Here is a 25,118-nt window from a genome sequence, read left to right on the forward strand (position 1 = left end):
TGTTTCATTGAATATCTCTTATTGGTGCCTTTTCTTTTTTTTTTTCTTTTTTTTTTTTTTTTTGTGTGTGTGTGTGTGATTCTGTTACAATACAACATTGCTCAGAGTTGGCGGAAAAAAGTATAATTAGCAGATGGCCTAGATTTTATTGAACCCCTTGTAGCTGTGTAACTATTAAGAGTACAGAATGATTTGCCACACAGAGATTGTTGAATATCAACCTGATGAAACAGTATCATTTGCAAAAATAGTAGAAAGCAAATCAGCCTTGACAGACTCATTAATTTGTTTGTTTAATTTTTTTGTTTTAAAGGAAGCAATCTAGATTAATCAAGGAGGTCAGTTGCCACTTAGCTCACACACCTTCCATGTAAATTAGCTTTCACTGGTATTTCTCAGGTCAGTGATATTTTAAAAAGAATTTGTTGCCATTCAGCCACAGAAATGGGGTATGTGATAGCATGTGTGTATTAGCTTACTGTGTAACACCACAAGTTTGGAACAGGGGTTAGCTGCCCTAAATCACGGGTGAAAAAATCATTAATTTCATGGTTCTCAATGTCAGTATTCTTAAATAAATCTGAATTTTCTGTAGGCTATGAAAAAAATAAGAAGTGAAAAAATAATGGTGGTAACTTAGGATGTACATTTTATACAAACTGTGACTAGGCATACATTGCCTTAGAGTGTGTCTTTTATTAATATAACACTAAAGTAAGGGCTGCAATAATTTTCAAATGAAAATGCAGCTGATGTGGCACAAGACCAGTGGCCAGTGACACAGATGGGAAGGGTTTTCTTCACTAGGTAGGTGTTGGATCATAATGATTATGCCATATTCAGTTTGGAGTGGACACAGATACAGTTAACGAATGCTAAAAAAAATAGTACTCCATAGTGGAGATGAGTGATGACAAGTGTTAGAGTTCAAGTTGTTCCTGTTGGAGTTAATGAAATTATGAACTACTTACTGTTTACTATTACTTAGTTGCGTAAGAAAGATGCAAGAGTTCACATTACCTCAGTAATGTGTAACAATTTTATATATATGTATGTCTAATGTGTGCAATTTCAATGTCAAATCTTCGGCCTAAAAGTCTTTTCCAAAATGTGTTCAAAAACACACGCACAAAATAATCAGAGTTGATATTAGAGACCAAAGTGGGGGGAATTCCAAGACTGTACTTGATTAACCTGCTATAAATAGAAGGACTTCAATTCAGCAAATTTAGAAATCTCTAGATCATATCATTTCCCTTTTCACCACATTAAAATGCAGTATTATCAAGAATTTTATTTCCTCCTGTTACACTGATTTAAAAAAGAAAAAGGAGTGTATATCCATATCAAAGCTCATTTGCAGCTGTGATATATGTCATAAACCACAGAGCACTGACTCACTGAGGTTGGAAAGGACCTGTGGAGATAATCAAGTACAACCTCTGTGCCCAGAGCAGGTTGCTCAGGACACTGTCCAGTCAGGGTTTGAATGTCTCCAAGGATGGAGACTCCACAGCCTCCCTGTTCTCGTGTTTACCATGCTCACAGTAAAAAAGGTTTTTTTTCCTCATGTTTAAATAGAACTTCCTGTATTTTAAGTTGTGCCAATTTCCTCTTGCCCTTTCACTGGGTGCCACCCCTTAGAGTCTGGCTCTGTCTTCTCTGTGTTTTCCTGTCACATATTTATATACACTGACGATTCCCCTTGAGAATTTTTTTCTTGGACACATCAATACTAATACATTGAGGGGGTGCGAAAAAAAAAAAGTCTACTGTTCTGGAAGTGAATGTAAGCTTCATATTTTAAAATCAGCAGATGTATTGATCCAACAATTGAGAAGATCTCATAAAATAATTCATATTATCCTGTCTTAAGATTCTGAATCTTTGCCATTTAGTGACAGCTGTAAATATGTTCAGAGCATCCACCTTATACACCAAAATATGTTCTCTTTCATCGGTGATGGCAGAGAATAAATACAATGTCCATGCTGTAATTTTAAAAGACAGGAAAGCACATGAAGAGAAAAAAAATTTGGTTTTGAACCTGGAGATATTTTGTTTACCATGAGGAATACAACTCTAGGGAAAAGTAAAGTTACTGGGCTGACAAGTTATGTAGAATGGATTAATATTATCTTAATACAGGGAAATAACGTGTATCTCAAAAACAAGTGAATAAACATTAAGTATGGATTTCAAAATTAAAATACATGTGTTTTCAAACATACTTTTAATCCTGTTTCAACCACTCTGCTGATCTCTTCTTACACTGTTTATTTTTACAGTATGTTCCTCCAGACCTTTGCATCTGTAATTTTGTCCTTGAACAGTCCCTGTCTGTCAGGGCCCTTCAAGAAATGCTGGCTAGCACAGGGGATAATGCTAGTGAAGGGGTAAGTAAATTGACATGAAATAATATGATATTTCTGAATATGGATTGTTCTTATGTCTTGTTCCAGAATTTCTAGGACAGGGGCATCATGTAATAGTTGTTTCTTCTGGGACATTATTGCTCTACTACTATAATCATGGTAATTGCTCTTTAGCTTTGAGGAGCAGGAGTAGTTAGTCTTGTGAAATATTTACAAAAAACAGAAACATAATCTCTGAGATAATTTATTACCATCACCCCAGAACTGGGTACTGAAAAAGACATGAGAACCCTTGGACTGAGTCTGGCTTTTATGAGCCTGAGGAGAACATATGAGGTTTTGTCTGAAACATAAATCATTGCCATAAAAGCATTGTTGCATTATAGTGCTCTTTGTTAATGGACAAAGCAAAGTAATATTATCATTTTGTAAATATTCTATCTCATTTCACTGAGCTAAGAAAGTATTTCAAGTATTTGGATTTAATTTGATTTATCATCACATGAAATGAACAGCTAGAAATTAAGTCGAATCAATGAAAAAAGTGACAAATTTCAATCTATTTTAGTTCAGATATAAAAACACAGTATTTTGCTTTGTAGTTGTGTAACTAAACTGTTTCAGTATAATTTCAATTTATTTGGTCTGTGGAAAGAAGCAAGAACTGTTGGATAGAAATAGTTATTTCAAAATTCTCTTCTTTGTGTTTCTTAATCTTATACTATATTCATACAAACATACTTAATGGAATGCTTACAGCATAATAGTGTAAAGTGACTCTGCAGTAAAGTGAAATGTTGTAACTTTGTTTGCATTTCGTATTACTAATTTTCAATTGAATTATTGCTTCAAATCTAAGACATACTAAGAATGACCAAAAGAGGATTTCCACACTGGAGAGATCAGGATTCAAAAGAAACCTACATGCACTTTATTATACATAATTTGTTACTGACAAAGTTATTTAAGAACTCTATTTTTCATAGAACTTATATGCTACTTTGCAAAAAGGTGATAGTGATAAGTAAAAATTAAGCCAAATCCAAAGCTCAGGTAGAGATTTGTGTGTATTTTCAATGATCTGCATGAGAAATTATCATTTTTCAATGATCAGCTGAACCTCATTGCTGGTTGTTGAGATGTGACAGACTTCCCTCTCATCTACACATTAATACTTCTGGAAGTTTTAGAAGTTACACTTGCTGTTGCATCTTTGAGTCTTATAAGTAGGTAATTTAGGTAAATTGTTCAGTTCTATATATTTAGGTAGAACTTGTGTTTCTTTGAAAGTAAATTAACTTGACCTAAGGTCTCCACTCAGTTGGTCACTGCTTTGTTATATTCATATGTAAAAGTTTTAGGAATTAAAAAAAAAAAAAAATAGTGACATCACCTTTACTGTGTTCTTCTTATCAATGAACATCTGATATTTGAAAGAGACTGGAAATGCCACTTCTTAATATATTGCTTGGATTGTTATTAACAAATCAATATTAAATAAGATTTTACAATATTTATTTGTTATGATGGCTTCCAGAATTGCTTTCTGGCACCACGAAAACCAGAAAACTTGTATAAACAAAAATCTGATTTCACTCTAATTTAGAGTTACATTTGGGTAGTGGTCACATGTATAGTCTCTTAAAGCTGACTAAACTCTTGGATGTTTTGCCAGCAACCTCAGCGCATTGATGTTTACCATACCTTTCAGATTTTTGCTGGCTGATCAGATGAGTTTGCTATTATCTTATATGATGCTATGCTTTAATTGTTCCCAGCATAGTCCAAGAGCCTGGGTGGAAGATTTATCTGAATTTGATTGATTTAGTTCAGCTGAACTGAACTGAATTAAATTTCTATCTTCTTACGAACACAGCATGATAAAACTCTGGCTTTACTTATTTTATGAGACTAAATGGCAATTAATTACAGTGCAAATAATCTGCAGAACTACATAGTCGGTCAATTTTCATTTTTATTTTATGTAGAACCAGAAAACTCGTAATTCCTTTGAGAAGTAACTTTGCTCTCATTGTATTATACTTACATACAGAGTTGACTCTGTCACATTAAATACAAGGAAATATGATTGTCTGAGGAAGAAACCAAACATAAAAATACAAGCAATCTCATCTAAAGTAATTTCTTAAAGATAACATTTCACTATACTTTCTTTTTTTGTCAAATAGAAATTTATGCTGAATTTGTTTCATAATGAGAAATTTCTATTAATTTATATTTGGGATTAATATATTGTGCGTGCAGTTTAGTGTTTTCTTCCTTTTTTTTAGTACAATGCCAAGGCGGGGAGGGGGGAAGGAAAAAGAAAAAAAAATAATATGTGGAAGCAGCGGAATTTTGTGATTTAAGTAAATATTTTAGAAGCGAGAATCAAAATGATGTTTTATTTACACAAGGCTAATTTTTTGAATGTCATATCCATTTGTACAGAAGGGATACATTCAAAATGCATATTATTTTTCTAAAGATGTAAATGGCTATAGGGAAATAAACTGATGTCTTATTATCACTCTTTGGTTTAGTTCTATATTAATTTGTCATTCTTGTAGCCATCTTTTTTGTTTAGATTGCATGGGCATGAGATATGCGCAATAGAAAGACACTATTATTTATAGTCATAAAACCTTTGGTATTTCAGTTAATATTTTTGCATCATGTGCTGCTGTTTGATTCACAGGTGTTAAATTCTTCCTTCCTTTTTACTTTTTTGAGAAGTAGAAGAACCTTATTTTTCTCTGTCATTTAGCGGCAGGATAATCACAGTTTACAGGCTTACTCTGCACTACAGATCTTTACTTTAACTGGCCCATGTCCTGGCACACCTCAGGAAAGCTGGATTTCTGCTCTGTCACCCCCGATCTTGTGATGTGAGCCTTGGCACATAGAGTTTTCAGACCTCATGGTTATTGACCTCGTTTTCCATTGTTTTCTCCAGTTTAGAGTGTAAATTTTTACTTTTGCAATTATATTGCTTTCTAGAAAATGAAACTCTATATGAAAAAAGCATTTGCTAGGGGAAAGTAAGATTAATTTAAACACTTTTAGGACTCCTAAGCAATAACATAAATTTTAGTATTTTCAAAATATTCACCCAAAAATGGAGCCAAAGGATTTAATCTAAGATTATTAGTAATGTATGAGTATTTATATTTGAGATTGGCAGTAGAGGACAAATAATCTCTTCAGTAAAAGTGATCATTCTGTTGCTTTGGGAACAGCGGACACTAAAAAAGAAAATGTAGTCTATCGTGCCTTATTTATTTCAAAACTACCTTGCCCTCATTTATTTTGAAGCTGAGTACCATCCATTGGTGAAATTGTAACAAGAACATGGTAGTTCATATAAATAGCAAGGATGAAATAAAAAATGAAAGCCTGAACAATAATGCAAGAAACTTTCTGAACCATAAGGATTTGTTACATTCAAAGAAGGTGGACTCTTAATTAGGTTTTGTCAACAGGCTGTTAGTAAAATAGATGGGATATTTTTAAAGTTACAATTAACTTATTCTGTTTTGAGATGTGTCATAGCTACCAATCAAGTTAAATGTTTTGTATTATGAGGCACTATTGTTACCACCAGGAAACCTAATTGGTGTGATAATAAGTAATTTCTAAATAAGATTTCAGAAGAAGCTGGTTTTGAGATTAATGCTACAAAATGCTGACTTTTAATAGTTATTACACACGTAGAGACAAATGACACCATGGAATGTTGGAATGCACATCTTAAAATGTTCCTTTACATTCTGTTCTCAATACAAAAGCATTACTAAGAATAGAATTTGGCCTCATATAATTAACATTCCTCTTTTATTAGTTGCACCAGTCTGTCATTCCATGAAATGGTTTGCTTTCTATATTAAATTTAGTTTGGAATAGAGTTCTGCTGTTTCAGATTTTTCTAGAGGAAGACCATAGCTTATTTAGCTTATTTGATTTTGGGGATTTGTTGCCCCACCCCCTTTTTTTTTTTTTAATGAGCCTTAAAATTTTCAAAGTGAATCACTTAAAAGCTTTCAGTAAAAAAAATAGCATGAGCTGATTTATTGCTTGTTTTCAGCATGCAGATATTTGTTACAAATTGATTAAATGTAATTTTCCTCTGATAACCTGTCTGTAATTACAGTTGATTTTGTTGTTGAGGTTTTCCTTATTGATTAAAAATAAGTTGGAATCTACTAAAGAAGTATTATGTCCACTGCTAGCTGAAGTTTTTCTGGTTTTCTTCCCCAAGCAGTAATAAATTAATTTCATATACTGTGCATGCAGTTTAGTGTTTTCTTCTTTTTTTTTAGTACAATCCCAGGAAAACTTTTTAATTACATATTGTGGAGGAGCTCTTGAAATTTTTTAATGTATTGTGTCTGATCAGCCTTTTATAATGTTATCTAAAGGTATGCCATATTCTTTAAATGACCAGCAATAACTATCTTATATTTGTCTCCAATTTTTTCCAGTAATCTAACATATTTTCTGTGTGGGTCCAAAAATCGTTATCAGTTGTTTGCTTTTTGTTTGTGGGGTTTTTGTTTGTTTGTTTGGTTTGGTTTGTTTTTTTCAGTTTGCTAGTGGTTATACTGAGAAATTTTACATAACTATATTGAACTTCTTGTGAAAGAGGTTATACACAGTATCCATATAATTCTGAGAAATTTCTTAGTAAAATATATTACATATAATTACATAAGTCTGTTAATTATCTGTTAAGAGCATTAAGTTCCAGTATAACCAGGGCCCAAATCCCTATATGTTATTGCCATTGTTATTAGCTAGTCAGATTTTTAATTTATTGTAGTTGAAATAACAGACCTCTGCTAAATTGCTTTTAGATTTTTATTCCTTCTGTTTGGACAAATAACATTTATTTTCTAATTCTTGAATTAGTACTAAGTACTCTATATGTTGAGCTACAGAAGGTAGTAGTTTCCTCAGCTTAATGTATTCTAAGTTGGCTTTCTGTAGAACAGTTGTGCACAGCTTGTAAACCGAGTGACCTAATTAGTAATTTAACTCATTAATTATTCATAGAGTGCAAAATCATTTGCCTACATGTGTATAACCAATATTTGTGTTCCTGGAATTGCCTTTAGTTATCTTGGTGCCTTCCACATGAATCCAAGGAGAAGAATTATTCTTAAAGGCAGCCCTTTCAAGCAATATGTAGTGTACTGGAAACAATCTGTGTTCTAAAGTTATATTTTGGGGAATTGTCTTTCATATTTAATCCTTGCTTAAATACACCTGAAACAAGACAACCATAAAGTAAATGCTCTTTTAATCGGAAAAAATAAAAGCTCTGTGTATGTCAGAACAGTTTCAAGCAATTCTGTGAGAAGTTAGATATTCTTAAATCAGCAACTCAGTATGATCTGGACTGAGAGAAAAAATGAAGTATAATGTTACCCACCATAGTATAATTAGTATTGACATTAATTGTGATATGCTTAATTGTGCAAAATTTGGAGATCACTTTCCTGAAAAAGTGCTTTGTATAGTCTGGGATAGAGGATCTAAAAAATATTTGAAAATCTTAGTTTCTGTGGAAGGCACCACAATAAATGAATAATTTAATTTCTTGGTCATATTATATATTTAAGTTTGAATAGGCTTGCTATTTATAAATAACGAGGAAATAAAATTATAGATGCTGAAAAAGGTGGAGAGAGGCAGACTTGAAAACCTGTCAAGGTTGTTGATTGTTGGTTGTTCCATAGGTAACTTTCTTGTTAAGATCATTCCCTTGGAATTCAGTTTCTTCTGGTCAACAAAAGGAGCAAAAAGATGTGTATTAAATTCTCTAAAGGAAACATATGGAAAATCCTGTTTTGCCTCTCCCTAATCTTATCATAAATTTCCTTATGTGAAATTTATAACTTAGCTTGGTTCAAATTATGGATGTAGTTGTTTTAAGTAATCTGGTAAATACTTAACATTAACCCCAGCAAGTAGATAATCCTTAGTGCGTGCTTACACTATTCTGGGCAATAGGTGTGTTTTTCCTCTTTCAGATTTCAATTTGTATATGTCTATATATATATACACACTTATTTTATTTTTTTGTTTGTTTTAATGCATCTGAGAAGTTTATAAGAAAGGTAAGGAGTATAATTTAATTTAAAACATCGTCTTGTAAATGCTGTGTTTTAATTAATTATAATAAAAGTTAGGTCACAATAAGAGTCTTTGATCAAGAGCAACATTTATTCCTTTGGCAGATATTTAGCTATTGCTGTAGCTACTTCATTATTAAGATTTTTGCCCAGAATTTGTCCATTTCGTAATTTGCTTGAGAATTTACACCTATTACTTGAACTGTAGTAGCTCTTCATGTTGTTACACAATTCTGATCATAGTCCACACAGTGCAGTGGAGTTCTGACCTTCTCTTTCATGTTTGGTAGGCAGCTCAAGGGGGTGGTCACAGAACCCTGCTGTATGGCCATGCTATACTACTTCGTCATTCGTTTAGTGAAATGGTAAGTGAAAGAGCACTTGCACGGAATAAGTAACAAAAAGCTCAAATAAACATCTTTTTGTCAAAATAAAAATATATATAAATTTGGAAGAGTGTTCTAATTTCTCTTTCTGCACTAGATGAAAATGGAATAGCTTATGGAGTCTCAACACAATGGAAGTGGCCCTTATGTTATAAGTTCAGATTCTTCAATTTGTTTCACTTAGAAGTGCAGCTGAAAAGCTTCTTTAGCCACAGATTGTTCGTGTCCATAAGGAATAAATTTTAATGATAATTCCATTAGCAAGTTGCTACTGTCACAAATGAACTTGTTGTGATGTGTGTTATTTTTTCCAGTACATTTTTATAAGTTGTTTCTTTTAACATCCCAGTTCCTATACCCAGAAACATGCTATCTTCAGGCTACCTTGTATAGATGTTGTTTCACTGCATTGTACAACTGGAAAATTTTAACTGTTCTGGATCTTTGACTTATTAGGGCCCACACAGGAGGCTGTACTAGAAAATTCTACATTTGTCTTTAAACGCTGTTACTTATGTTTATGAACTGTACAAATTATAGTTGCCTTGATATACCAGAGTTGCAAGTATGATTACAGCCTTTTAGTATGTTTCCTGTATTTTCATGAAGCAAACTTGTTTCAGTAACGCTGTAATAAGATGTTTGCCTGTTCCTATCCGATGAACTATGTGAAACTTTTTAAGTTAGAAGCTAAATTGCACAGAGAAATATGTGCTGAAGTGGAAAGGGATTTTGATGCTTTAAAGTGAGGAAAAGCCTGTATACAAATAATATCATGCTTAACTAGGTAGAAGAAAATTAGTACAGGCTGATAGCAAGATGGAATAATATGCTTGTATTAATTTGGTGTATGTGTAATTTATACTGTTGGGTTTTGTTTTCAATAACTTCACTGTTTTGCAGTATTTGACATGTTTAACATCATCAAGATCCCAGACAGATAAACTTGCATTTGATGTGGGACTACGAGAAAATGCAGCAGGTAGGGCAAGCTGGTTCTGAAGGAAAACGTGTCACATATTTCTGTTTTTAGAAGAGGTGTTGGCATTAATGGCACTCTGTGCTTACGAATGTCAAGTGTATGTGTTCATTAGAAATAAGATGACTGAAAGTAAATTATAGCTGTCAATACTGCTGACTTTCAGTAAATTAACTGATCTTGTGTAAGAATGTGAGAGTCCCTGGCAATCAAACTGAGTTACTACAACTGTAATAATACTGGTGATAATAGTAAAAAAATTGTGTTGAATAAAATAATGATGCATTTGTTTTCTACTTATATGGTTTGGTGATTTCAATAGACTTAAAGTGTGGAAAAGCCATATATTGGTGCATTCACAGTATACATTGTAACCATGCAACAAAAGAAGTATGCAACTTGTAATGCAGGAAAATGGAAAAAAAAAAGTACTGAGCACATTGCTAGAAGAACAGAAGAAAAATAAAAGCATAAAATGGATCAAAATAATAATGGAACAGAGTGGAAGAGATATGACACAAACAAGAAATGACAAAAAAATTAATAATTTCTAGGAGCAACACCTGTAACAGTACTGCACACAGAACCAGATGAAAAAAAAAAACAACAAACTTGTTCTTCCATTAATTATGAGATGCCACTTGGAGCTGTGTTAAATGAATTTAAAAGCAACTCAGCTACAAAAAGCCACAAACAGGATTAAATGCTACTGTATACATAGTGTTAATGGTTACTTATGGTGATGAGTACTCATCAGAAAGTAACAGGTGACCCTGTAGTACCCAGGCCCAAATATACACCTCAGAGGGAAAATTTAAATACCTTTGTAAATACCTCATTAATGTGAAGCTTCAAATTAAAACACTCCAGCAGTATTATCATGCTGTGCTTTCTATTGTTTTTTCCATTATTTTGAAAATAAATTAAAATCACAATAGGCTAATCAATGATGGAGAGGCACTGCCAATGTAGATGTTAAAATGTCTGTGGATGATCTTTGAAACTTCCTCTCCAGGCGACTGATTATCTGCATGACCTGTTTTGAATGAGTGAAGTTTGTAGCCATACAGAAGATGGTCTCAGATAGATATTAGCAGCCTGTTACTTGATTATATCTTTGGTTGCTGCCTTAGAGGGAGACTGTTTTCTTTAGGCATGTTGATAAAAGAATTGTATGTGTTGTATCTCTCTGAAAATAGTTTCAGTGAAATAATTTTATAGTTTTTTTCAGACTTATTGTGCATGTGTTTGTGCTCATGAGGTTTTGTAATGAATATCTGCAGTTGTCTTATATTGGTATTTGTTTAACTGTACATATACAAAAAAATTCTCATACACATAAGTAAGATATAAAAAGCAAGACATATAAGGAATTCTTAGTTGTCTTTCTGCACAGAGGATTTATATAACTACTGCATGCTTGTAAACCTCATAAACTGAACAACATAATATGGCTTCCCCTTGCACTGCTCTGCCACCCATTAAACTGTCCTATTGAATCAATTTCAGCTGTAGAAACTATTATTCAACTAGCAGGTACTGAGTGAAAAATCACTGGATATTTAAATTTATTCTCTTTTTAAAATTTAGCACTTTACACTTCTATTTTTAAGGATGCAACTTTATTGTCTTCTTTATAATTAGATTCATAATCTTCAAATTTTCTTTTGTGATGGTTTTACATGAGATTTCTTAGTTGATCAAACAGATTTTTGTGCTCTGTCTTATGCTACCAATTTTGCCTTTGTTTAGTTTTCTCCCACATTGCATTGCCCAGTGAGAAAGCTGTATTCAACTAATTTTCTTCAGGGTCTTAACTAAACCCCTAAGGCTGCGAAATTGTGGAATGAATTAGGTAATCTTCCCAGAATCAGTGTGTAGGTGTGCATGCAAAGTTATCTGTAATCTTGTATTTAATGTGTAGGAAGTGTTCTATGATTCTCACCCTAAGGCTTGGCTATCCTGCAGTCCTATGGTCTGTAGTGCTGATACTTGTAGTGTGGCAATATTGTAAAGGTATGGAGTATTTGTTTCAAAATTCTGTAATCTAAAATATAAATGTAGCTTAGAGTGGAAGGCTGTTAATTAGTTACGCATGTTAAGCAAAAGAAGACACAAATGGTGATAATTAAGACTGAGGTAGCTGTCAGCAATTTACTGGCAGTGAAGGGAATCTGAAGGGAAGGCAGTTCTGAGCAGTGTTTTGTAAGTGGTTAGTTGCTTTAAAAAAACCCCACAAACATGAGAAGAGAAATATCAGCTGCAGTGATGACAAAGATTGGTTGACAAAAAGTTTAAAAGAAAAGAATTCGAATGGATTGAAAAGACAAATGAGGTGGTTTTATAAGGTGAATGTCTTATAAGACACAATTCTTTATTATGTTATTTCAATGTTGTATAAAGATATGCTTATATTTATTGAGAGTTGTCTGTTTTATGTAGTCTTTATTGATAAGCATTTCTGTCCTTTAGGCGAGGCATGCTGGTGGACAATACACCCTGCTTCTAAACAAAGGTCAGAAGGCGAAAAAGTTCGAATAGGTGATGATCTTATCCTGGTCAGTGTGTCCTCTGAAAGATACCTGGTAGGTTTGTTTGTTTAGCAAGTGGAGACATGATGGGAAAAGACGAAGTGCTGTGAGGAGTTGCGGAAAATGGTTGGGGGTTCTTGTGAAATTTTTTCTAATATAAGAAATAGTGCCTGGTTGTAAAGCACTTATTTTTCTCGGTGAAAGATTTCCAGCCCCCTTAGAACGCGACTGTTTCCATGCCTTTGTCCCAAGGTGTGCTTCAGCTTTCTTCATCTTGAGAAGTTTTTATTTCTGTAACTCTGAAAGATTTCTAAGCTGCAGCTGGAGTCTGCTGGTTAGATTTAGAAAAAAGTTCATTTTAAAAGCAAGTCACTACTAATTTTTAAAGAATATTTGTATATTTATTATGTATTTTTATTTTGTTAAAAAATTAATACACTGAATATTTTTAAGTGCATGAATTTCACCGTTTTCTGCTATTGTCATCTTATTTCAGCATCTCTCCATGTCAAATGGAAGCATTCAGGTGGATGCCTCCTTTATGCAGACACTATGGAATGTACATCCTACATGCTCAGGGAGCAATATTACGGAAGGTTTGCCAATTTCTTTTTTTAGAAATGTATATACTTTCGATGCCTTTGTACTGTATTTCATAAAGAGTGAAAATGAAAACAAAAATTCTCACAATGTCAAACCAAAGATTTTAATGAAAATAAATAAAATGAGCATAGAAGAGAAGAATAGCAGAAGGGAAAATGAGGACATACAGATACGTTAGCTTGATTAGCTGGAGAAAAGCTAAATACATTCCGTAACTTTAGAACAGCGGATCATGAAAAGCTGCACAAGAAGCAGAGAACAACAGGTATGTTTTTTTGTCTTCAATCTAATTTGGGGGAGTAGGGACTGCAGAATAATTAAAGCCAGTAAACTTAATAGATTTTGTATGGGATTTTTAATCACCACATAACAGAAATAATGGAAGAGAGATCAAACAACATGCAAAATGGAAAGCAGGTTTCTCATATTTCCTGTTTCATTCTCGTAGGTGTGTTTTTTAAGGATATTTGCTAACTATTCTTTCTGGATCTCACAGCCATGCTTCTTTATTGTCTCTGTAATAGTCAATGAAAACGAGCTCCCTAAATACATCCTTAATCAGCTTTAAAACCGACACCACAGGTTGAGGATTTCTTTCTAAGTACTTGACTGCACTTTACAGCCATGTTTGAGAAATGTCTTGTGATGAGAGGCTCATCCACTCAATCTTGCTCCTTATTTCAGTGCCGTACTTTGTCATTAACACTGTCGTAACAATCATTGTACCTTTGCTGTTCTCTGTTCAAAGTGTCAGCCCTCCACAATGACAAATAGTAAATGTCTGTAAGTCAGTATCATTTTGTAAATGATACCCTAAAACTAATTGCTTATGCTGTAGTAATATACTGGACTGTGGGAAAAAATAGAGCTATAAGGGACATGAAAGAGACATTTCATTTCCCTGGGATCAGCTATACTAAGTCTCGACAGCAGTAGACTACCCTGGTGCTAAAGACTAATGGTCACTAAGCTTATCTGAACTGTGGTTGGGCCCTTCTAACCCCAGGTGGTTTAAATCAGCATCCCAAAGTGTTCTTGTGCACTGGCCCATGAGAAACTTGTCTCAGAGTGATTGTAGGTACATAAGAACATATGGGATATGGATTTTCCTCGTAATACTTTCTGATTACTTTGTGGTTCAAGACATTTATTATGCTGGATCCCTATATTTATAAACGGTTGTCTGGTCCCCTGCTGTCAGGGGTCATAAACAGAATAGAGGTTAACTCTGGAAAAGTCCCTGCGTTCTTAGGTTTCACAGGTAAAACAAAACCAAGCAAACAGAAAACCCGTCCTATAGTAAAACTGAAAACTTGTGACAGATGACAAACATAATGAGCTACACGGAGATGATGGAAAATCAGTGGTATATTTTAGATTTCTGTAATGACAGGGATTTGGCAGCTGAATTTCCTAAGCGCTTACAGAATCACAGAGTGGTTGAGGTTGGAAGGGACCTGGTCTAATCACCTGCTCAAGCAGGAACACCTAGAACAGGTTTCCTAGGATTATGTTTAGACAGCGTTTGGATATCTCCAAGGAAGGAGGCTCCACAACCTTTCTGGGGAACCTGAGCCAGTGCTCAGGCACCCTCATGGTGAAAATGTGTTTCCAGATGTTCAGAGGGAATGTCGTGTGTTTCAGCTTGTGCCCAGTGCCTCTGGACCTCTCACCGGGCAGCACTGAAGAGAGTCTGACTTCATCTTCTTGACACTGATGAGATTCCCCCTGAGCCTTTTCTTCTCTAGGTCAAACAGTCCAATTTCTCTCAACCTTTCCTCATGTGTGAGATACACTGGCCCCTTAATCACCTTAGTGGCCCTTTGCTGTACTTGGAAACCTTGTACTGTTTAGGTTAGAATTGGGCAAAGAATCCAAAATTGCATAACAAAAAAAATAGGGCCAGATAAGCAGAGAAGTAGGTTTTCTGTGTGTTTTCTGTGTGTCAGTTTTTTTTCCCTACTACTCAGGCTTAGATTTAGCTGTATATATTCTTCCCAGAATGATTTACAGGAGGGATGATCTTATGTCAAATGATTTAGCAGCCTGGGTCAAGTAGAATGGACAGACTGAAAAAGTGGCATTTTCTCAGTCTAAAATTGGATGTTTGAAGTACTTTTGATGACTGCGAACATCAGGAAAATATGATTTTTTTTCACATTCTTTCTTTGCTTTGACCTTTATATTAATTTGGTACAGGATAATTGCCAGTTACTGTTTTCCTAATTTACAAATTTATATTGAATCAGCTGCATAGTGGAAAGTTTCCTTCTACCCTTCATCCTCTATGCGTGTTTGTTCTTTCAAAAGGCATTAATTTCACTTCCAAGGTCAGAACAATTTGGACTGAGGGTCTGATGAATCATTTTCCTCCTACACCATTTTTTTCTTTTATCTTTTTTCTGTGAGGCAAAGTGCCTGGTTTTGACCGGTAGTATTTTTGTTAAATGGGTTGGAAAGTTAGCTTCCATTAAGGTTAATATTCAGAACTGCTACATGTTTTTCTGTCCTCTGCTGCTGCTTTGCACTTTTGATTTTGACATATTATAAATGTCAGAACAAACTGATGAACTCACCAAATTATTTTGTATTCAGAACATTTAAATTGTACTAAGAGGGGAGGAAACTGTGGTAATATATACTTGGCTTTTACCTAAAGCATTCAAATTTCAAAATGTAAGTTGTTGCAGAAGTTTTTATTTTCCTTTTCTATCCCAGAATGCTGACTTTTATGTGTTAAGAGATTGCTTTCTTTTTGTCTTAATTTTCAGAAGAAATATTTTAAAGTGAAAAATATACTAAAAATAACGTGTTGTCATACCAAATTTGTTCTTGTTTAATTTCAGTTATGAGGGAAAGTTTAAAAAACAGATTTCACCTTGGTCTTTTGAAATTTTAACATTTAGGGTGGAGAGGTGGGTTGGCATTATTTTCATAGAATCATTTTTGTTAGAAAAGACCTTTAAGATTATCAAGTCTGACTGTTAACACTGCCAAGTCCGCCACTAAATTATGTCCCTAAGAACCTCATCTATGCCTCTCTTAAATACCTGCAGAGATGGTGATTCAACTGCTTCCCTGAGCAGCCTGTTCCACTACTTCACAACCCTTTCTGTGCAGAAATTTTTCTGAATATCCAATCTAAACCTCCTATGGTGCAGCATGACGCCATCTCCTCTAGTTCTATCACTTGCTACTTGGGAGAACAGACTAACACCCTCCATGTTACCTCCTTTCAGGTAGTTCACAGAATCACAGAATGTTAGGGATTGGAAGGGACCTCAAAAGATCATCTAGTCCAATCCCCCTGCTGGAGCAGGAACACCTAGATCAGGTTACACAGAAATGTGTCCAGGTGGGTTTTGAATGTCTCCAGAGAAGGAGACTCCACAATTCCCCTGGGCAGCCTGTTCCAGTGTTCTCTCACCCTCACTGAGAAGAAGTTTCTTCTCAAATTTAAGCGGAACCTCTTGTGTTCCAGTTTGAACCCATTACCCCTTGTCCTACCATTGGTTGTCACCGAGAAGAGCCTGGCTCCATCCTTGTGACACTCACCCTTTATATATTTATAAACATTAATAAGGTCACCCCTCAGTCTCCTCTTCTCCAAACTAAAGAGACCCAGCTCCCTCAGACTTTCCTCATAAGGGAGATGTTCCACTCCCCTAGTCATCTTTGTTGCTCTGCTCTGGATTCTCTCCAGCAGTTCCCTGTCCTTCTGGAACTGAGGGGCCCAGAACTGGACACAATATTCCAGTTGCGGTCTCACCAGTGCAGAGTAGAGGGTGAGGAGAACCTCTCTCGACCTACTAACCACACCCCTTCTAATACACCCCAGGATGCCATTGACCTTCTTGGTCACAATGGCACAGTGCTGGTTCATGGTCATCCTGCTGTCCACCAGGACCCCCAGGTCCCTTTCCCCTACACTGCTCCCTAATAGGTCATTCCCCAGTTTATACTGGAACCTGGGGTTGTTCCTACCCAGATGAAATACTCTACACTTTCCCTTGTTCTTTTCATTAAATTTTTCCCCGCCCAACTCTCCATCCTGTGCAGGTCTCGCTGGATGGCAGCACAGCCTTCTGGCTTGTGAGCCACTCCTCCCAGCTTGGTGTCATCAGCAAACTTGCTGACAGTGCACTCTATTCCCTCATCCAAATCATTGATGAATATATTGAATAATACCGGCTCCAGAACTGACCCTTGAGGCACTCCACTAGAATAGTTTTAGAATAGTTGTAGAGAGGGAGGAGGTCTCTCCTCAGTCTTCTTTTCTTCAGGCTAAACACCCCCATTTCCCTCTGCTGCTCCTCATAGGACTTGTCCATATTGTCAATGTTTAAGCTAATAAGTAAACGTGCTTCTTCTACAGGATATCTTCTTGGTGGGCATGTAGTACGTTTTTTCCATGGACACGATGAGTGTTTGACAATTCCATCTACGGATCAGAATGATTCACAGCACAAGTAAGTGGTGGTGCATTTTTATACATTTCCTTCTTTTAAAAAAGAAATAGATTGTTGACTGTCGATTGAATCTGAGATTAGGTTAAACACTCTACTGCAATCTTTAGTTAGACAGTGATGTGATTACAAGAAGATGAGACCTCCTGAGAAGAAAATTAATCATAAATTGTTTTATTGCTGACCTTTCCTACTATCCATTGTATTTCTTATATCCACTATATATGAGAAAGGTTATACAAATTCTGGTATTTGGATGACAAGATACGAATGATTACTGAAAGATGAAAAACTTTCTTATATGTATTCTTGTGAACAGGACTAATTCACCATAGATTGTATTTGTTTGTATTTGACTACTGAGTAGAATGCTAGTTTCAGCAATAAAACATGTCACTAATCCCCAACCAGTAATTCAAGAAAATTTGATTGTATTAAAGGCTGAATCTCTTCACTTCCTTTTTTTATTACTCTGAATTTCCTAAAACTAATACATAATTTTACCTGCATTATCTGTTTTGTAAGGATTGTAACACAGTATTTTTGCTTTGTCACCACCACTTTGTCTTTTGATAAGAATGTTAAAGTTACTCTAGGAATGGTGTCTCTCATGTCGTATTCATGACGATAATCATTACTGTATGATACTGTTGTATATTTATTTTAATATTGTGTTTATATGTATTTAAGAGCATGAGTAATTTACATTGTGTATCATGCTCTCACTGATGAGCATGAATCATGTCTGTTTAGCTGGGAAGAAGCAGTAAATTCTATACAGGTGTGTAGCACAAATAAATACAAGAGGATGATCTTTTGGATGTTTTCTATAGGAAAGTACTTTATGAAACTGGAGGAGCTGGCATTCGAGCAAGGTCTTTGTGGAGAGTAGAACCTCTTCGAATAAGGTACTGATATTTCTTGAACTTTTTTGTTAGCAACTCTTGTTTTGTTAACAGCAATTTGATTGTTACAGACCCTTAAGGCATAACATGGTGTCACTCTCGGTGATGAACCCGTGATGGTTCATTTACCTTGATCTCAAAGCACAAAATTAAGGCAACCAAAAAGCCAAGGGGTTATGATTCAATCAAACAGTGTTACTTTGTTAATTTGCCAGTAAAGCGGCATGCAATAGGGAGAGAGAGTAATGAAAGAAAAGGGAAAAGAAACGTGGAAAAAGTGAAAGTAAAGATGAGAAATAAGGATGCGTTACCACCAGTAGAGCTTCAGAGGCGTCCCTTTGGTCTCTGGTCCTGTAGAGTCCTACCGATCCTTTGTTGTGGTTTGGGATCCTCTGATGGGCAGATCTCCACAGTGTCCATTCGGGAGTCATCTCTTACGTTTCTTCACTCCCCCCTGCTCCCATTATTTGAGGCCAGTCTCCACCTTGATTTCATAACCCAGGCTTGTACTGCACAGGCTCGAAAGATTTATGCTTCCTTTTGACAACGCTTATGTGTCCAGCATTCAGGGGTCTTTCTCTGGTCCATTGGGTGACCTCAGGACCCTTGGCGATCTTCTGGGCATGCTTCTTTTCATTGGCCATTATTTGGGGAAGCAGATGGGGGACAGGTGTGACTGAGGCTGCGGGTGAGAACACATCTTCTGGACAGCAGCTATTGTCCCTGGGTCGAAGAATCACATTCTGTGATTCTGTGACTACTCCTGATGACCTTTTCCTCCACATGCTTGGAGATGGCATCCATAATGAGTTGTTCCCTCACCTTTCCAGGGATGGAGGTGAGGTTGACTGGCCTGTAGTTTCTTGGGTCATCCTTCTTGCTCTTTTTGAAGGCTGGAGTGATGTTGGCTATGCTCCAGTCCTCAGGTTGCTCTCCTGTTCTCCAGGACTTTTCAAAGATGATGGAGAGCAGCTTAGCAATAACATCTGCCAACTCTCTCAGCACTTGTGAGTGCATACCAATGGGGCCCATGGATTTGTGGCTGTCCAGTTTGTATACACAATCTCTGACCTGATCGTCCTCAACCAAGGGAAAATCTTTCTTTTGCCAGACTACCTTTCTTACCTCCAGGGTCTGGGATTCCTGCAGGCTGGTCTTGGAAGTAAAGATGTAAGCAAAGAAGGCGTTCAGTAACTCTTTCTTTGTATGATCTGTCACCAGTGCACCCTCCTCATTCAGCAGCGGACCTACATTTTCCCTAACCTTCCTTTTGTTGTTGATGTGCTTGAAGAAGATCTTCTTGTTGTCCTTGACACCCGTGGCCAGATTTGCTTCCAAGTGGAGCTTTGCCTTCCTTGTTGCATCCCTGCATACTCTAACAGCCACCTTATGTTCCTCCCAAGTGGCCTGTCTCGTTTTCCATATTTCATAAACGTCTGTCTTCCACCTGAGTTTTGAATGGAGTTCATTACTCATCCATGCTGGCCTCCTACTCCCTTTTCTTTATTTCTTGCTCGTTGGGATGCATCAATATTGAGATTTTCTAGGTTTCACTCAGAAGTCTGGAAGCATGTGGAAATCAGAACATAACACCATAAGGGTACACATGTTTTAACTTTGGCCTTCTGAACCATGTGTTTGTTTTACTCTTGGTGTGTTTATGATTGCAGATGAAACACTTTCATAACTTACAGGGATGTAGAATAGTTCTTTGGAATGTTGAGTCCTCGCTTCGGTTTAATTAGTTTCTTTAGGCAGTCAGCTGAAATGTAGTTAATTTACACTTCAGTATTTTTCAGAAACACGTAGGGCTTTTTATGGACAATTTACGTAACACCTTAATAAACCAGAGAGAGGGTATAGAAATAAGAATATTAGAGGTATGCTTCTTTCCAGGGTTCCCTTTGCAAATATGTTAACAGTTTTGCATCTGATTTAATGCAAATATTGAAATCAAAAGCAAAAATGTATATATATATATATTTCACCTTTTTTTTTTTTTTCTTTTCTTCTCTGAGCATACTTCAAAGCCCAAAATAGAATTACTGTTTTTGCCTGCTTCATAAATTGTTTTCTGGTTTCTCATGTTAAGCTGGAGCGGAAGTAACATCAGATGGGGACAACCTTTCCGTCTTCGACATATTACAACAGGAAGATACTTGGCTCTGAGTGAAGATGAAGGACTTGCAATGGTAGACAGAGAAAAGTCAGACACAAAATCTACTGCTTTTTGTTTTAGAGCATCAAAGGTAAATAACATCAATGCAAGTTTGTCTTGAATGTGGAACATTCAAATACACAATTTGAGTTGGTTCAATGACTTAAAAAATTATTGGTAATTTCTAAATTGAAACAATTGACAGGGATTATTTGTGGGTTGGAAAAGATGATCTCCAGAGATCCCTTCCAAGCCAGTCATTCTGTGATTATGCATTTAAATACAAAGGTAAGCAACCTGAGTCAAGAGTAACAATGATGACTAAATTTTAGAGTAAATTAAAACAAAAACAAAAACAAGATGGAAAACTAATGCAGTGCAAGATACAGAGGTTCAATATGAATGCTTTAATCATTATAGAATAATTTTAGTTGGACAGAGTCTAATCAGAATGTTATTAATTCCAGGTCTAACTGTCATAATTCAGTTCAGTTGGGCAAAATTCTGCCCTTGCTATTCTTTCTGCAGTGTGTTGATAGGTGAATTGCAAGGAAAATGTAGTCAATGATTTCTAAACCATATGTTTTCAAACTGTGCTCTTTAGTGAGCTTCTAACTGCGTATCACTAGCTTTTTCATAATTTCCAGCTGAGAAAAACAGTGCGAGAGAGAATGAAGAATAATTATAGAGATAGACAAAATTCATAACTGTTTTCCAGAAAGTGAAAGATTTTTACGCCAAAGATGACGAAAAGTTTTTACATGTTTTCATGATATGACTTATAAATAATTGCCATAGCTGCTATGATAGACATTTTTATCAACCATGAGAGGTCAAACATCCCATGTAATTCAGAATGCTGTATGATCCTTTGAGGGCAGTGAAAAAGAATCTTTAAAGTTAGATATCTATTTGATAAAATCTAGCAGTAAAGGTCTTGACAGATGGTAGACCTTTATTAGTATAATAAAGCAAATACTTTTTAGTATGTTGAAAATAACAATGTTTATTTTATCAGTGTGACTGCATACCTTATGCTGAGAATTTTTATTTTAACCAATCAAAATAATGAAGAACTATAAGAAGTTTCCTTAGATTGCTAGATACACCACCAAATAGTTTTTGGTTCTTTCTTCAGTGAAAACACTATGCAGTGTAGATAGTAAGTGTGACTTTTGTGCAGGGGCATTTATTACAGCTATAATTTTTTTTCCCATTTTGGCAAATCATGGTACCCTGGTAAGGACAGTGAGTATGCCAGGAATGCCGCAGTTACTAGTTTAAGATTGTGTTCAAATTCCTATTATGTACTCACTGCCTAATTGGACACTGGCTGTCCTGCTGTTTCTTATATTTTAAACTATACATATAAATGTATAGATTTTAAGTATATAAATTTTACATTTATGTATGTATACTCATATATATTAATTTCTGTTACATTGAATAAACATAATCTTATTTTTTTACACTTTTTTTTAAGGTGTGTCTCAAAGGCACTTAAGTGAAATGTTTTACAGTCATCAAAATGACTAAGTTGAAGTACAGTGGTAATTAATTATGAAGAAGTAAATAATTACTGTGTAATGTATTCATCTCTTCTACTGTGTTTGGGCATGTTATAGTTGTTAATGCACATTTTTATATTAAATAGAATCTCAGAATCTCATCATCCTAGGCTTCGTTCTGTCTTACATAGAAAAGCATATTTTGAACTCACAATGGGTTATAAATTTTATTTTGCCTGTGCCAAGAATAAGAATAGTCATTTGTTGTCTGGGCAGGTGAGAGCTGCGCTGGCCCATGGGTACAGATTTTAGTGTTTCCAAAGACCTCAATATGGCATGAATTAAGGGAAATTTCAATATAACTGTCTAGTACCTTCCTATCTAGCTGTGTACAGATCTTTAAAAATAGGGTACTGGAATATCTGGTTGATTACCACACTTCTGCCCCTTTGAATAATAGAATAATTCTGATTGGAAAGGACCTTGGGAAATCATCTAGTCCAGCATTCTGCTCTGTGTGGGGTCAACACTGAATTCAGACCAGATTAATCAGAACATACGTTGCTGTGGAGTATCCAAAAGGAAATAAAACATTTCTTCATTTAGATATTCTTTCCAGTTTGGAAGCTAGCAAAAAGGTTTTTATGTAAAAAAGAGATAATTTTTGCCAGTAGGCAAAGCTATGTGGAGTGTACCAAATCCCCAATGCTTCCCAGGACCCTGTAACACATGACTTCAAGTTTTTTCAATAGTTGCTATAGAGTCCCTCTTGTGGAAAAAGCACACCTTCCTCCTCAGTATTGTTACATACCACTTCAGCAGTCTTGTGTGTTCCTCGCTTTTCAAAACCTGTGATTGCATTCACAATGTATTTACTTTCACTTTTTTTTTTCTTTTTTTTTTTTTTTTTTTTCTTTTTGCACGGTAACCCTGGAAATTGAAATAGATCTTTTAAATTATAGAATAAAGATCAGAGTTTTCCCCAGTATGTCCTTACATAAGTAAGAATAGAAGGGAACTTTCAAAAAAGTGAAAGAATGTGCTAAGAGAACATTATGGTGCTGGTTTCAGTGGAAAAAACATATGCAATATATGTCTTTTTACTGCAACTTATTGTAAACTAAGCTCACCAGCATCAGAAATTGATGGAAAACCCCTGAATTATGCTTTTTGTTGGGTTTAATATGGAGATCACTTTTTGCAGTTTTAAAATGTCAGCCTTTGTATTTTAAGGCAACAGTTCTGTCTGTGATGCCTTGTGACCAGAGGCAGCAGTTTCCCGGCAGCAGATGGAATCTTATTTTGAAATGGGTTGTTGTCATTCCAGCACAGTGCTTGGCTCAGTATACTCTGCTGAGCAGAACCTTGATTCTGCTTATAAATTTATTTGAGAATAAACACAGTGAAGTATAAGACCATTTTAAAAAAAATATATTTGTTTATTTAAAAATTGTCATAGCCCAGAATTAATATTGGAGATTTCATATTTTATTTTCATGATGGTAGGTACAATTGACAATGAAGAAATTATTGATGTAGTCTGATTAAGTAACATTTTGACACATTCAAAAGTCACAGATGACTCATGCAGAAGGATTTGATATCATTTTAATATTGCTGCCAGCATGTAGCTATCTTAAGGCTCAACGTGGCATTAGGATGTCGTAATAGTTGAGTAGCAATCATAAAGTTTAATTTGTGGTTGGAATAAGATGAGAGGTATTACAAAGTCCTTTACCTACAATTGCCTCTAAAAGTTCAAGTATTTATTTGTATGTTCATATTTTAAATTATCATTTCCTAGTAAGCACTACATTTCAAATACAGTATTAAGCTATTCTTTTTCTACTTATTTTATACGAGAGGATAAAGCAGAAGGTAAAATTAAAATAACTTCTTTTTTCTTGCCTATTTGGAGTGTAGAAATTAATACAGCAATGTATACAGAGTACAGTAAGCCCACTAGCAAGATATGTAAGCTCGATGTATCAGTCCTCTGCACTTATAGTTGTAGAACTTTCACCTTTTTCTTCTGTAAAACTGGGGTAGCCTATGGCGGTACTTTTAATGCAATAAGAGTGTGCCACACCAGAAAATTAGATCTCATAGGTGAGATTTAATAAGAGTTCAACAGTGATGTTGTTTTGCTATTTTTAGTGCTATGTAAACAAGTCCTTAAAGTACCAGGGGCTGTTTTCCCTACTGAATTTTTACAAGACAACTAAAAAATCATTGTAAAGAAAGCTGGGTTTATTTGTCCTGTTCGCACTGCCATTCTTTACCTTCCTTCTGTCACATAGGAATCTATGATTCTATGAATTATCTCATTTTCTATGTCTTGTAATTGTTCTGATTTATTAAATATCTTAAGAAAATTTATTTTTTGATGGCTTCGTCCTCAAGTTCCTTTTTTCATTCCTTCTTTTTTTATTTTTTGTTACTATTATTTTGCCTTTGCCATCTTCCAGAACAATGATGTGATTTGTTTTCCTCAACTTGATTCGTTCATGGCCTGAGGGATTTAAACTGAGAATAGGTTGTGAAGAAAGTGTTTTGAAGGAGACAGTGTTTGGATATTTTGCTGTTAAGACATCTCAAATATCTAGATAAGAGATATTTTTTCCCCTCTTTCCCTGAAAATCTTTATCTGTATATACTTTTCAGCTGTTAGAAAATACACCCTGTCTTTGCACACTGCTATCAAATGACTTGGCTGAAATCCTAGAGAAACTGGACAGAGTACAAAAAGCAAAACATCATGAAGAGGAATTTATGCTGTATTGCTTAAAGTGAGAACAGCCTTCAGGCCCCCAAAATCATTCTGAAGCTTTGTTTCTGAAATTCAAAAAATCTTGGTTTTTCTTTATGTTTAGGGTCATTAGAAAGGGTCAATATCACTCAGTTTTTCAAAACAGTAACTTAATTAAGATTACTTGTTGCCACATTATGATGGTTTTCTTCGCTGAAATTTTCATTGATGCTTGATTCTTGATGCAGATGTAATATTTGAGAAAAGCATTTTAATCCTCAGTGTGCTATGTAAAGCCCAATAATTAACTGCTATTTAGTTGTA

At 35.2% G+C, this 25,118-nt stretch overlaps 1 protein-coding gene across 8 annotated transcripts in view; it reads left to right on the forward strand.

Moving 5' to 3' along the window:
* The window catches only part of RYR3 (ryanodine receptor 3), a 243,915-nt gene that overhangs the window by 55,596 nt on the left and 163,201 nt on the right, over nt 1–25,118 (forward strand). For all 8 annotated transcript variants that reach the window (XM_065064236.1, XM_065064235.1, XM_065064238.1 and 5 more), the window contains exons 3-10: nt 2,289–2,396; nt 8,800–8,874; nt 9,799–9,877; nt 12,347–12,459; nt 12,902–13,001; nt 17,384–17,477; nt 18,308–18,382; nt 20,472–20,628. In XM_065064236.1, the coding sequence (XP_064920308.1) occupies nt 2,289–2,396; nt 8,800–8,874; nt 9,799–9,877; nt 12,347–12,459; nt 12,902–13,001; nt 17,384–17,477; nt 18,308–18,382; nt 20,472–20,628 (801 nt within the window). The remainder of the gene's footprint in view (nt 1–2,288; nt 2,397–8,799; nt 8,875–9,798; nt 9,878–12,346; nt 12,460–12,901; nt 13,002–17,383; nt 17,478–18,307; nt 18,383–20,471; nt 20,629–25,118) is intronic.

The sequence above is a fragment of the Columba livia genome, chromosome 5 (assembly GCF_036013475.1).
Source record: "Columba livia isolate bColLiv1 breed racing homer chromosome 5, bColLiv1.pat.W.v2, whole genome shotgun sequence".
NCBI lineage: Eukaryota > Metazoa > Chordata > Aves > Columbiformes > Columbidae > Columba > Columba livia.